The sequence below is a fragment of the Gallinula chloropus genome (assembly GCF_964237585.1).
Source record: "Gallinula chloropus genome assembly, chromosome: 3".
Classification (NCBI taxonomy): Eukaryota; Metazoa; Chordata; class Aves; order Gruiformes; family Rallidae; genus Gallinula; species Gallinula chloropus.
In genome coordinates, this window is record NC_140087.1 from 11,317,214 (window position 1) to 11,329,771 (window position 12,558).

Consider the following 12,558-nt stretch of genomic DNA (forward strand, 5'->3'; position numbering starts at 1 on the left):
CATCGTTAGACACTGAATACTGAACTAGATGGACAGATAGTTGGACTTAATAGGCAATTTTTAGTGCACAACTAAGTTACCTCTGAGAATGCTCAATCTAGCTACTGAATTTCAACATCTACCTTGTATACGAGAACAAAATACATACCAGATAATCTATCATTTTGAATGATGTAATCATTTTTTTCATTCCTGCAAACTTTAAATGCAAGCTTGCAAGCACTGAGAAGACTTCTTCCATCCACTTGCATCTGCAACAAAATAAAAGACATAAAAATCACTATTAAAATCTACATACAAATATGCACCATTACATTTTACAAGCTCGGACACCATGACAAACTGTACTGCCACAGTACTATTAAATTCCCACTGAAATTGACAGTACACTGAGCCAAACTGAAAAGTTTACAGAATTAAAGGACTCTGAAAGCAAGCTAGTTTAAGGTCTAACTGTGCTGACTTTAAAATAACAGGTGATATATACATTTTTCATGTATTTTCTGCAGGTAGTATATTAATAACTTTCCCCCTCTAATTCAGTCTGTATTACAAAGAAATTTTGTCAAGATACAATAGTTTGGCATCCATGGCCATCTCACAAACACCTCCAGTACAACAGTACATGTCATAATGAAAGTTATTCTCAAACATGAGAGAACAAAATCCTCTGGTGTACTAGTGGTCATTGAGAGATCATGACAAGGCAGTAAAAGTGTTAAAAACACAAGGACAAACCTCTTCCTTTCCTCTGCCTTTCTTCTCTTGTTAATGGTTTGTAAAAGATCCCACAGAAAAAAAAAAAGTCTGTAACAGAACTAGGTGGGTTGGTTGCTTTTTTTTTCATAAGCACCACTTAAAAACTAGTAGTATCTGAATATATAAATACATCTCCTGATTAAAGTATTACATGCGACCTTAAAGGACAACCTCCCCTACACATACACAAACCAGTAAAATGTTTAAAACACAATGCTAGCTGGCTTCCTTTCACCAGTGACTGTACTTAGCAGAATTTGAACCAGTAGGTTCAAAAGCACCAAAAAGATCTTGGTATTTTCAGATAAAGGTGTTAAAATATGATCAAGATACTATTCAAAAACTAAGCTTTATTTCCATGTGTGATTTTTTAAATTACTGTTTGGTTTAAATCCCTGCATGTGTATCCCAGCTTAGGGCACTGTCTCTTTTCCATAGCTAAGCAATATTCCTGCTAGCTATCCAATTTTGTCTCCCTCCTTCCTCCCTGATACATAACTCTGCAAAATACTGGCTACAACAAATGCCAATCTGGATGAATGGGAGACTAGTATCCATATGGCAAGAACTTGTCCTTTGGAAAGGGTTAGTTCAGACAGTTTAAAATTATAAAATGAGAAATTAAATGCAAGTTGTAATTCACAATTCTGTGCTTCACATTCTATCAAACAGAATTTTAAAACACTTACAGCCAGAATAATTCTTGCCACCTTCAGGCAAAGTGGATCTGAATCAATGTCTACAAGTTTATATAATGTCTTCAGAAGCACGCTGCTTCTTTGAAATCTTTTTCCAAGCATGTTTCCTTCATTCAAGACTTGATAGAGCTTGGTGCAAGCCAGACAAAGATTTTCTATATTGTCTTCTACTTGAAGGGAGCGAGAAGGGACAGGAAAATAAAAAAAGAATTACCAGTTTTCCAGAACATCCCAATAGACAAAGACACAGGAGAACAAAATAAAGAACGGGTTGCACAACAAAAAGCAAGGCACCCAGTAAATCTCTTAAAATGATAATGCAGTACTCAGAAACAGTTTTATTCTGCTCTTTTGAAAAGAGGAGACTCAAGCCAAGAAACCACAAAGCCAAAATAATACCTAAAGATAAAATGAAACTCACTTCTAATGCTTTATAATGAGACTGAGCAAATGTCTAACAGGAAACTGTGAATCTGAATATATGCTTTAGAGGGCTCCACCAAACATTACATGAGAGACACTTAAAAGTATATTTTTCTGACCATATACATAATCTAATATATCAAACCTTGCTGGGATTAAGCACAAGTGGATGTAAAGACTCATTACAACTCTCCAATGCTGAGCATGGCCTGGAAGTGCTCAATACTGAAGGAACAGCAGGGGTTGGTCTAGATGATCTTTCAAGGTCCCTTCCAACCCCTAACACTGTGTGTGTGATTATTCCGTTTCTACTCCCATCATGAAAATTCCAATTCTACTCCCATCATGAAAATTTAACAAATATAGCATGATCCTAAACCCTCTGCTCCAGTAAGCAGTGAAACAGGAACTAAAATTGAAAGGTCCCTACTCCTTTTCATCTAAATTAACAACAAAAATTATTCATTGCTCATTCCATGGGGAATTTTTGAAGTTTATCCTCCCTTGACTACTGGCATGTAACAAAATAAAGTATTTGCTCTTCTAGAAAAAGAGATTTTGGAGTTCTGTTTGATTTTCTCATATGACATCACGAGCTTAATAAGATTTTAGACAATAGTTCAGTTCCACATTGATTTGTTTTTGAACAAAAGTTTTCTGCCAATGTTTTTGAGAGAGAAAGAGGAAGAAAAAGGCTTGATATATCAAAAACTAAATGGGACCTAAATGCATGTGCAGGGAATTTGTTATAAGGTATGAGGCAAGTGACTGCACACAAAAATTAAAAGATTCTGAAATACCAACAGACCCACTCAAAACACTAGAATTATGGAATTCTAATACTCATTTTGATAGGGAAAAACACAATTGTGCAGTAAGCCTAAAATAAAGCAATATGACACGCAGCTGCAGGAGGCAACGATGCAATTCAGTTACAGTCTGTGTGAATACTCAAGCAGCAGCTAAACTCTTAACTTCAAGGTATTTGTAGTACAGCATTCAAGAAATGAGAAAATATCAATAAGAAAATATTCATAAGTATTCATAAGAAAGTATCAGTAGATAATTTCACATATTAGAAAAATGAAGCCATATTCAAGCTTTCTTAAAAAGCTAAAAACAACCCCAACACACTAACCAAATCAAGTAAGAACTGAGGAAAAGGAGCATGAAAGTCGATTTCCATAGTTACATTTATGACAAGGGAAAGGCATGATCAGATTTTACCTCTAAATAGTATTTTGCTCACCTATAAAGAACATTTCACTACGCCAAACTTTAAATTGGTGGCTCATATTTGACAATTTCAGCATTAACCAAGGAAAATGTGAAGGTGCATAGCAGTTTTCAAATTTCCTGATCACTGTTTTTCTACACATTAGTGGCAGATATGGGAATGAGAATCCTGTCTTTTTAAAATAATGATATATTTTGGGAATCACTCAGTACCTCACAGGTGTTTCATACTCATCAGCATCTGCAAAATTATGCAAAAAAGTATGTCTAATCTGTACCATGCTATAATGAACCCTGAAAAAGATCCCGTAAAACAGAATCAATCCCTTTATTTGACATTCACTTTTAACCATTTGTAAAAACAGAATCACAAGGTTGGAAAAGACCTTTGAAGATCAAGTCCAACCATTCCCATTCTAAGATAAACCATGTCCCTAAGTACCTCCTCCACCCTTTTTTTGAACACATCCAGGGAAGGTGACTCAACCCCCTCCCTGGGCAGCCTGTTCCAGGCCCTGACAACTCTTTCAGTAATTATTTTTTTCCTAACATCGAATCTGACCCTGCCCTGGCACAGCTTCATGCCATTGCCCCTTGTCCTATCTCCTGTCACCTGGCTGAAGAGACCATCGCCCACCTCTCTACAACCTCCCTTCAGGTAGTTGTAGGTGGTGATAAGGTCTCCCCTCAGCCTCCTCTTCTCCAGGCTAAACACCCCCAGCTCCCTCAGCCGTTCCTCATAGGATTTGCCCTCCAGCCCCTTCCCCAGCCTGGTTGCCCTTCTCTGCACTTGCTCAAGGACCTCAATGTCCTTTTTATGGTGGGGAGCTCAGAACTGGACACAGCACTCGAGGTGTGGCCTCACCAATGCCGAGGGACACAATTACTTCCCTAGACCTACTGGCCAAATCTACTTCCTATATTCCCAGCATTCAAATAAATGAAATGTCTGTAGAAATCACCTAAACAACCTGTTGAATGAAACAGTAAAATCAATTTCAAATCTTTCAAGCCATACTTAATTTACTCAATTTTCATTCGATATTCTGGATCATTGCATACGTTTTTAGATTTCTAACACTATAAGCACAAAGCAAAATTTTAATTAAGATTTCCTAAGTTTTCTAGAATTCATTGAGACCTTCAAAATACAGTCTATGCTTAAAACAGTAAATCTGTGCAGTCCTTTATTCTTAAAATTATTACCTCATCACTTACTGACAAGTTTGCAGAATTATGTTGTCTAAAATAAGGTAATTTAATCAGACAAGGTCGTCTCTAAATCCTTTTTTCTTTTTTTAACAGAATCAGAAAATGGTTGACATTCTGCAAGTTATCTGGTCCAGCACCCCTGCTCAAGCAGGGCCACCTACAGCAGGTTTCCCAGGCGAGTTTTACACTGAAAAGTCACTGAACATGTGAAAGCATAAAAGGCCACGTAGTTCAACTGCTGCTTGTTTGTAATATAGGAGCCCCGTGTTAACCTGCAGGAAACACTACAAAACCCCCATCCTTTCAAGAACAGTGTCACCCACCTTTATCCAGTTCATGCAGAATTGGTTGGATCTTTATATACCAAAATATTTCTTCCTGTTCCACTTCATTTATTCTTGTTTCACCCTCTAAGCCATCAAAATACATTCAAAACAGAAGCACATATTCAATCAAGATTTCAACTTCTACACAAATAACTAACTACTTGATTCATCAGTCAAAAAAAAACCCCCACACCCTTAAAATATCACATTTTGCTATATTCTGGGTTATTCTACATATTCAAACTTTGGCTTTTATTTACTTTTTCCCCAAAAACCAAAAGTTTCAAACAAAAATAAATGGATAAACCTTTTGATATGTAAAGCTCTGCTGTAAAGCCAGATTTGGTTTTCTTTGCTGACATCAATGTTTCATTTGATCACTGAATTGGGAGGTAATGACTACTTTTACATCAACAAGTCCTACTATTTTTCAGCTGTCTCCACGTGACAGCTTATTTTGTGTTAAAAGAACATCCATGCTGCAGACAATCATCCAGGATTGTGCAATTTTATCTAGTAGTGTGCACAATATTACACGAAGCTTGGTTAACTGACTCTTTGGTCAGTTAGAGAAAAAGAGTCTTGTTAGTTACCACATCCTGTTAGCAATCCTACCACTTCATCCAGTTAGTTTAGAGAACTTCTTGACCAAGATTTTATAAAATGGATGTTTGTCTCCTATTTTTGTTACAACAAGCAATTTCTCCCACAGCACCTTGGGAAACGACTATTAAACTACAAATATCTCAAAGATGTTTTGCCTCCACTAAGTATGGCAGAAGCCTTGAAAACAACTGACTCCCAGTTTTCTTGGCCACCTTCAACTAATTTCCTCTGCAGTGACTGTGAAACCATGTCCACTTCACAAAGAGATTTTTTTTTAATTATTCCAGTTTTCTGATACTTTGCTTCAAAAAGAAAAGGAGAAAAAAAGTCTATCAGCAGACATCAAGTTAAAAATGAGTAGAATAAAAAATCATCAGTCTGGAATTCCTCTGGAAAAAAGACTAGGAACATGGATCTGGACATGGGAGTTGGTGAAACATGGTTTGTTAAACAATGGATTCCAGGTTTGACTTTCACATGGGAATTATTCCAACTTTCTGAACATCCTTTTCACATTCACCTGGCACTACGTGAAGCAACAGAACTCTGGTCTTGACCATTGGCTGAAGAGTGAAAGTTTCTGCAAAACTTGAGTTCTAAAGGATCTGAAAATTGCTTACAAGGTGCATCTAGGCATATTTTGGAGTTCAATACAGGGTTAAGCTCCTTATCTTGCAGAATACTGGTGATTCTCCCCCTCTACTCTCATGAGACCCCATCTGGAGAACTGCATACAGCTCTGGGGTCCTCAGTACATGAAAGACATGGATCTGTTGGAATGAGTCCAGAGGAGGGCCACAAAGATGATCAGAGGGCTAGAGCACATCTCCTGTGAGGACAGGCTGAGATTTGGGTTTGTTCAGCCTGGAGAAGAGAAGGCTCTGGTGAGATCTCAAGGCAGCTTGCCAGTACTTAAAGGGGGCCTACAGGAAAGCTGGAGAGAGGCTGGTTACAAGGGGTACTGGCTTTACACTGAAGGAGGGCAGATTTAGAACAGGTATTATGAAGAATTTCTTCCCTGTGAGGGTGGTGAGGCCCTGGCACAGGCTGCCCAGAGAGGCTATGGCTGCCCTCTCCCTGGCAGTGTTCAGGGCCTGATTGGATGGGGCTTTGGGCAGCCTGGTCTAGTGGAGGGTGTCCCTGCCCATGGCAGGGGGTTGAAACTAGATGAGCTTTAAGATCCCTTCCAACTCAAAGCATTCTATGAGTCTACAGTAACTAATATTAGCATAATAATATTGCCTAACAAAACATATTTATTACTTGTTTTGCATACCTTTTTATTTTCTAGATCAAATGAGTTAACAGTCTTATTTAATAAGCAGCTTAATTAATAAAACACTATGCAGCATTTGCAATGATTAAGTGAAAGTTCTGCTCCGGATAATACTAAGAGCACAGCTGAAAATGAAAACACTAGAATAGTTTGCACTGTTCCTTCCTGCCACAAAACTCACATAATGACACAATGATTTCTTATCAATTTGTAGCTACCTCTCAAACTGAAAATGAGAGTGATTTTCTAACTACAGACACACTTACTTTTATTAACCAAGAAACAGACTAGTTCATGTATGCATTTGCAGATATGACCAGACTTCTCAGTAGAAAATAATTAACAAAGCCATTCAATTTTTAGTTCAGAACAAAAAGAATTGATTTTTGGTGCCACTCTGCAGCAGTAGTCTTTCATCAGAAAAATCTAGCAACCTAAATGTCATAATGGCATAATTTTTTTAAACATCTCTTGTAACTAGGGAAAAAAAAAAAAGATAATCAGCTTTCACTAAACAATATTAATCCTAGAAATAGCAATGAACAGGAAATACATGATTATAAAGAAAGGCAACATTAATAAATTGTAAACTTGCATGTCTCAGTCCTGGGAGATTTTTAAGGTGCTGATGAAAAGCTATGGCAGTAGTTGTATTTTAAAATATTGCAGAAGCTGTCCTGAACCTTCTAAATGAGCACATCACAACTCAACAGCAAAAATACACAAGCAAAAGAATTCAGCAAGTTAAAGTTCGTTGTCTCAGTTTTTCATAGGTCTTAACCACAGCTTTGCATTCTGGTCAAAAAAAAAAAATCTCTAATCAGTCTACATTTATTGGTTGCTGTTTTTAGCATGTAAATACAAGAGCCTTAGCAACACTGAGCTTTCAAAAGCTGTGTACTGCCTGACTTATCATGTTTAGCCTTTTCATGGAATACTGAGTGGCTATGAATATATCAATATTAAAATAGTCTACCTCCTATCGAAAATGTTAAAGCATAGTCACAAATCATATCAGAAAATAGAAATGATCTGTAAATGAGCAATCCCCTCAGGACCCCACGATAAAGAAATGACTGAGAATTTCTACTGCTATCCCACTATTTATTCTAGGATTAAAGACAAAGAAGGCACAAACTAAGGAAGCTACATTACGTTTAAAAAGTACATATTAAAAGAAGCAATCCTAATAACACACAATTTTTTTGTATTCACCAGCACCAATAAAACATCAGAAATACATTAAAAGGCTTAGAAACAGAAAATACAGTCCCACAGAACACTAACTCCTCTAACATGGTAAATACTCTCAGATCCTCTGAAGGAAAACAAAGCACATTACAGCCTTTGCCGGAATCACCAAAAACAATCAATTCCTCAGTTTTGGGGAAAAAAAACAGTAAGAAAGCATAAGACTAGCAGACTAGAGACTTCAGGTTTCCACATCAGACTCTCAAATATGTATTTGCCGTGTATCAAACATGCCAGCTATAAGGAAATATTAATGAAAATCTCTTATGTAAAATTAGCAAAATACATTCCTACAGGGCAAGCCAGAATCTGTATTTCCAGCTAATATAGCTTGGCATAACTTTATTAGTTTCTGTGCAATTATGCCAGTTTACAAAAAGTGATGGGCAAACAATGTGTTAATGGATTGGCAAATTCTTAAGCCTACATATGGGAAAAGCAAGAGAGAAAATACCAACAGATTTTTTTGATTGAAGCTCTCTCAAATATTATTTCTCTTTACCAACAATAGGAAAAAAAAATTACACCTAGAAAAGCAAAAAGACTGTTCCATGAATAAAGAAGAAAGAGACCTTCAAATCACAAAAATTAGAGTAACTGTATTTGACTGTACTTCACATTTTTTGCCCAGAGATTGAAATGCCTTACGAAGTACCTGTTACTCCTCTCTTCCAACCTGTACTCCTTGTGCACGTGGAACTTGTGCCAGGCTTTTTCCTCTGGTCACTACAAGATAACAGCACAGACACACACAAAGCGTGTTAGAATACAGTGCTCTTTCTTCACATGCACTTGGCATGAGATCTGAGGATTAATGCTAATTATTTTACTGAGTTAGTAGGCCCATTCAAAGTGACAGATAAACACAGCTTCCTCCAGTACGTGCCACCGTGCTCCTTCAGAAATACTGACGTATTTACACCACAAGAGGTCACCATTATGGAACACAAAACCCAAAGCATTTCCTTTCCCCACAATAAAACTCAACGCTGAACCAGACTAAAGACAGACACAATTTTTATTTTATCATCAGTTTCACTAATTTAGTATAAACTCAACTAGCTTAAAACTGTAATTTCATCCATTCTCAAGAACAGTGATTCCTTCTGATAGAATTAACACTTTAAAACAGATTTAATAAGAATTACCAAAGAAACAAGCACAATAGTAACCTTTAATGCAAATATTAGAATTTCCAGGCCTGCCTGTGAACTGCTGCTAACTGCAGTGGTCACTGGTTCTGTAAGTGAAAGAAACATACGTGGTTTTGGTTTTTTGTAAGGCAACTGTCCTGGATTCATGAGTAATGACATAATTTCTGCTGATGATATCATTAGTTTTTCTTTGGCTAGAGGAAACTGATATACACATCTGTGATAAGGCTATTCTGTTTGCCTAGCTACACCCTCAAACACCACTCAACAAAAAAAATACACAAGGTTTAGACTCTCATTGCTATTGAATGGGAATCTTTCCTCTAAAATCTGTACTAGATAGACAAAGGTCTTAATTTGTTTTCTCTTCTCAGTGCATGTTTAATTTAACACTTCTTATTCCATTTATAGTCCGTGTACCAATACAACCTAATCTCCTAAATTTCCTTCTAAAGATAACAGTAGTGTGTTAGCAATGTTATTTCAATTTTTTTAACCTGTTAATTTAGTTGCTATAAGGCTTAAAGCTAAACTGTTGTTTAAGTGGTTTGCTGGATTGGTGCCTAAATCCTGTCTGCCAGTCCAGACAGAAGATGTAAGTCATTCTATCAACAGATAGAGACAGAATAAAAGACAAAGCTCTTGTAAGATCACTTCCCTACAAAAGGGACTGGATAGCTCACTGTGATCAGTCAAAAATTTCCCAAGCAATCACATTACAGAGGCACACTTGCTTCATTATGGTTAAGAGTGAACAATGCTTTCTTTTTACAGCATGAGGATTTAAGTGCTTCAAAATCTAAATGCTTATACAAACTGTCTTGAAATTATTTCAGCTCATATATGGCAATTGTTACTCCTCTAGGGAAGCAATGCTTAAAAAAAGACAAATCCTTGCATCTCCAAAATAGACTGACATCTGTAAGAAAGAGGGTTTCTACAGCACGTATTAACTAGAGTTCAGTGTATTAACAGAAATCAACATTTGATGCCATTTACGTGAATGCCTTGTCCTACAAACTTTAAAAGTTGAAGAAACAATTATACAAGGTTCAGCAGTCCTTGAAATCAAGACCATAACATGAAAGGACACTGAATAAGCAGAATAATAACTTCAGTCAACTAATAGTAACCTGGTAATATTCAGAAATCAGTATCTTCAGAATTATATGTAGACATGATGATACTATCTGCTTATATAAAAATGTATGTTTGAGATTGCTTTCACCAGAAAGTTTTTGTAACTATATCCTCTCTATGCCTCTTCTCTTAAAATGTAAATCCACAGGATGAGTCCAAGAAACCTCAATAAAGACAATGCTACAATTTTTGTAGGAAACAAAAGCAGATGAATAGAAAAGATACTGAAACAAAGGATGTGGTAACCTGAACACTTATCAGATAGAAACACCACATATGCAAGATAAGGGGTGAGACCATGTCAAAGTCTGAACTGTGTTAAAAAAAAAACCAACAGTTTGGTTGGATTTGGATGATTTTGCAAGCACCAGTATCAACCAGTTTAGAGACCTATGTGAGTAGGCAAGCAGATTGTTGTGCTGCTGGTATTCACAGAACTATTTATACTTTTGCGAAGCATCCTTGTAAGTTAAACAGCTTAACTGGAATTCTCATTATTTTCAGGAAAAGAATACACTGAATACATACGTAAATGAGACTGACTGGTAGGCAGGCTTCTCTTTAGGGAGTATGTACAACTTAGGAATTCTGTGAGAGATTATAAAACCCCTTTATGTATCTTTACCAGGCTGCCAGCTCCATTTTAGAGACTTTTGCTTCTTTGTTTCACTTTCATGTAGGGCTAAAACTTAAGCAGCAGTATCTTGTTAAGAACTATGCAGTTAAAATGTAATCATCCTACTCTAAAAAATAAGTTACCTACTATTGAAAGGAACTGGCTTGTCAAGAGAGTGGTTGCCTTGGAAACAAAGTTAATTGGCAGAAATCTGATCATCTGATAAGGGACTCATCAAGAAATCAACTGACAGAGGCTCTGATGATTTACAGAGGAAAGAGAACTTGGCAACCGGATCATCTCTATTCTTCTCATAGAAGGGAGATCATAGCAGACCCTATGAGGAACGCTTTCCTGAACGTACGTAGGCTCTGAGGACTTCCAAAAGGAAGGTGAGCTAGCACTGCAGTAGTGTGTTCAGTGTTTTTCCCTGGTGAAAGCAAGCATAATTAAATGAAAACAGCATTTATTCAGAAATCCTGCATGTTTAGACGTTTACTTGCTTGTTCTTGCCCTGAGCCTCTTGTTAATGGTAAATCTGTGAACAGAGCTTTCTACACCCCAGAGGCAAAGAACTGGGCTAGTTCTCTCCAAAGAATCTGCACACAACAGCAAGGTTTGATTCACAAATGTGACCATAAAATCCCAAGAATAGTAGTGTAGACCCTTAAACATCTGAGAATCTGTCTACCTTGTTACTTGTAAAAATGTGTCTGAATTCTGGGCTACACCTTTCTATACAGTTAGGCCCTTAGTGTGATTCACTACTATGGTTTTGGCCAAAGGTAGTACTTTCCTTGACAAATGTCAGGGCACAGGGTACAGACAAGCAGAGGTAGGGACAATCATAGCCAGTACTTTGTGTGATAGGGTTAAAAACACTTCCACTGAATTATTTTCTGCCCAGAAAAGGACCTGGAGGTGTTGGTCAACTGCCAGCTGAGTATGAGCCAACAGTGTGGCCAGGTGGCCAAGAAAGCCAGAAGTATTCTGGCTTGTATCAGAAATAGCGTAGCCAGCAGGACTAGGAAAATGATCTTACCCCTGTACTCAGGACCTCAAGTTCTGTGTTCAGTTCTGGGCCCATCATTGCAAGAAAGACACTGATGTGCTGGAGTGTGCCCAAGGAAAGGCAACAGAGATGGTGAAGGGTCTCCAAAACAAGTCTTATGAGGAGCAGCTGAGGGAACTTAGATTGTTTAGGCTGAGGAAGAAGACCTTATCACTCTCTAGAACTAGCTGAAAGGAGGTTGTAGCTAGGTGGGTGTTGGTCTCTTCTCCCAAGGACAAGAGAAAATAGCCTCAAGTTGTGCCAGGGAAGGTTTAGATTGGCTATCACACATTTTTTTTCATCAAAAGGGTGGTCAAAGATTGGAACAGGCTGCCCAGGGAAGCGTGTGAGTCATCATCCCTGGAGGTATTTGGAAGACATGTACACGTGGTGCTTATGGACATGGTTTAGTGGTGAACTGGCCAGTGCTAGGTTTATGGTTAGACTCAAAGGTCTTTTCCAACCTAAACACAACCCATTACACAGCACTGGCCATCAATGGCAAGACTAAATGTTGGTTTTTTTTATTAATTATGCCAATGTAGCCCTGGTGCCCCATAATTTAGTTACCAGTTAAGATGGAGACATAGCCTAATACTAACAAGTTAATGCTCCTCTACAGAATTGTCTCTAACAAGCACCTTTTGTCAGTGAAGTAACAAAGCTTTAAACAAGGAAATTAAAATCAATTAACAACTTTGTGATCCAGAAGATAATAAGAATCTGCACAGCACCCTTAACTCTGTATTTGTAGGTATATTTTGTTGACAAATTCTACATGACTGCCTAAGGCAACTTTCTTTTGGGGAG

At 37.5% G+C, this 12,558-nt stretch overlaps 1 protein-coding gene across 1 annotated transcript in view; it reads right to left on the reverse strand.

Annotated features, from left to right (window-relative positions):
• The window catches only part of ARMC2 (armadillo repeat containing 2), a gene marked incomplete at its 5' end in the record, with an annotated part of 60,217 nt that overhangs the window by 32,795 nt on the left and 14,864 nt on the right, over positions 1-12,558 (reverse strand). The window contains 4 exons of the mRNA XM_084261466.1: positions 149-251; positions 1,449-1,624; positions 4,652-4,738; positions 8,443-8,513. Of these exons, the coding sequence (XP_084117592.1) occupies positions 149-251; positions 1,449-1,624; positions 4,652-4,738; positions 8,443-8,513 (437 nt within the window). The remainder of the gene's footprint in view (positions 1-148; positions 252-1,448; positions 1,625-4,651; positions 4,739-8,442; positions 8,514-12,558) is intronic.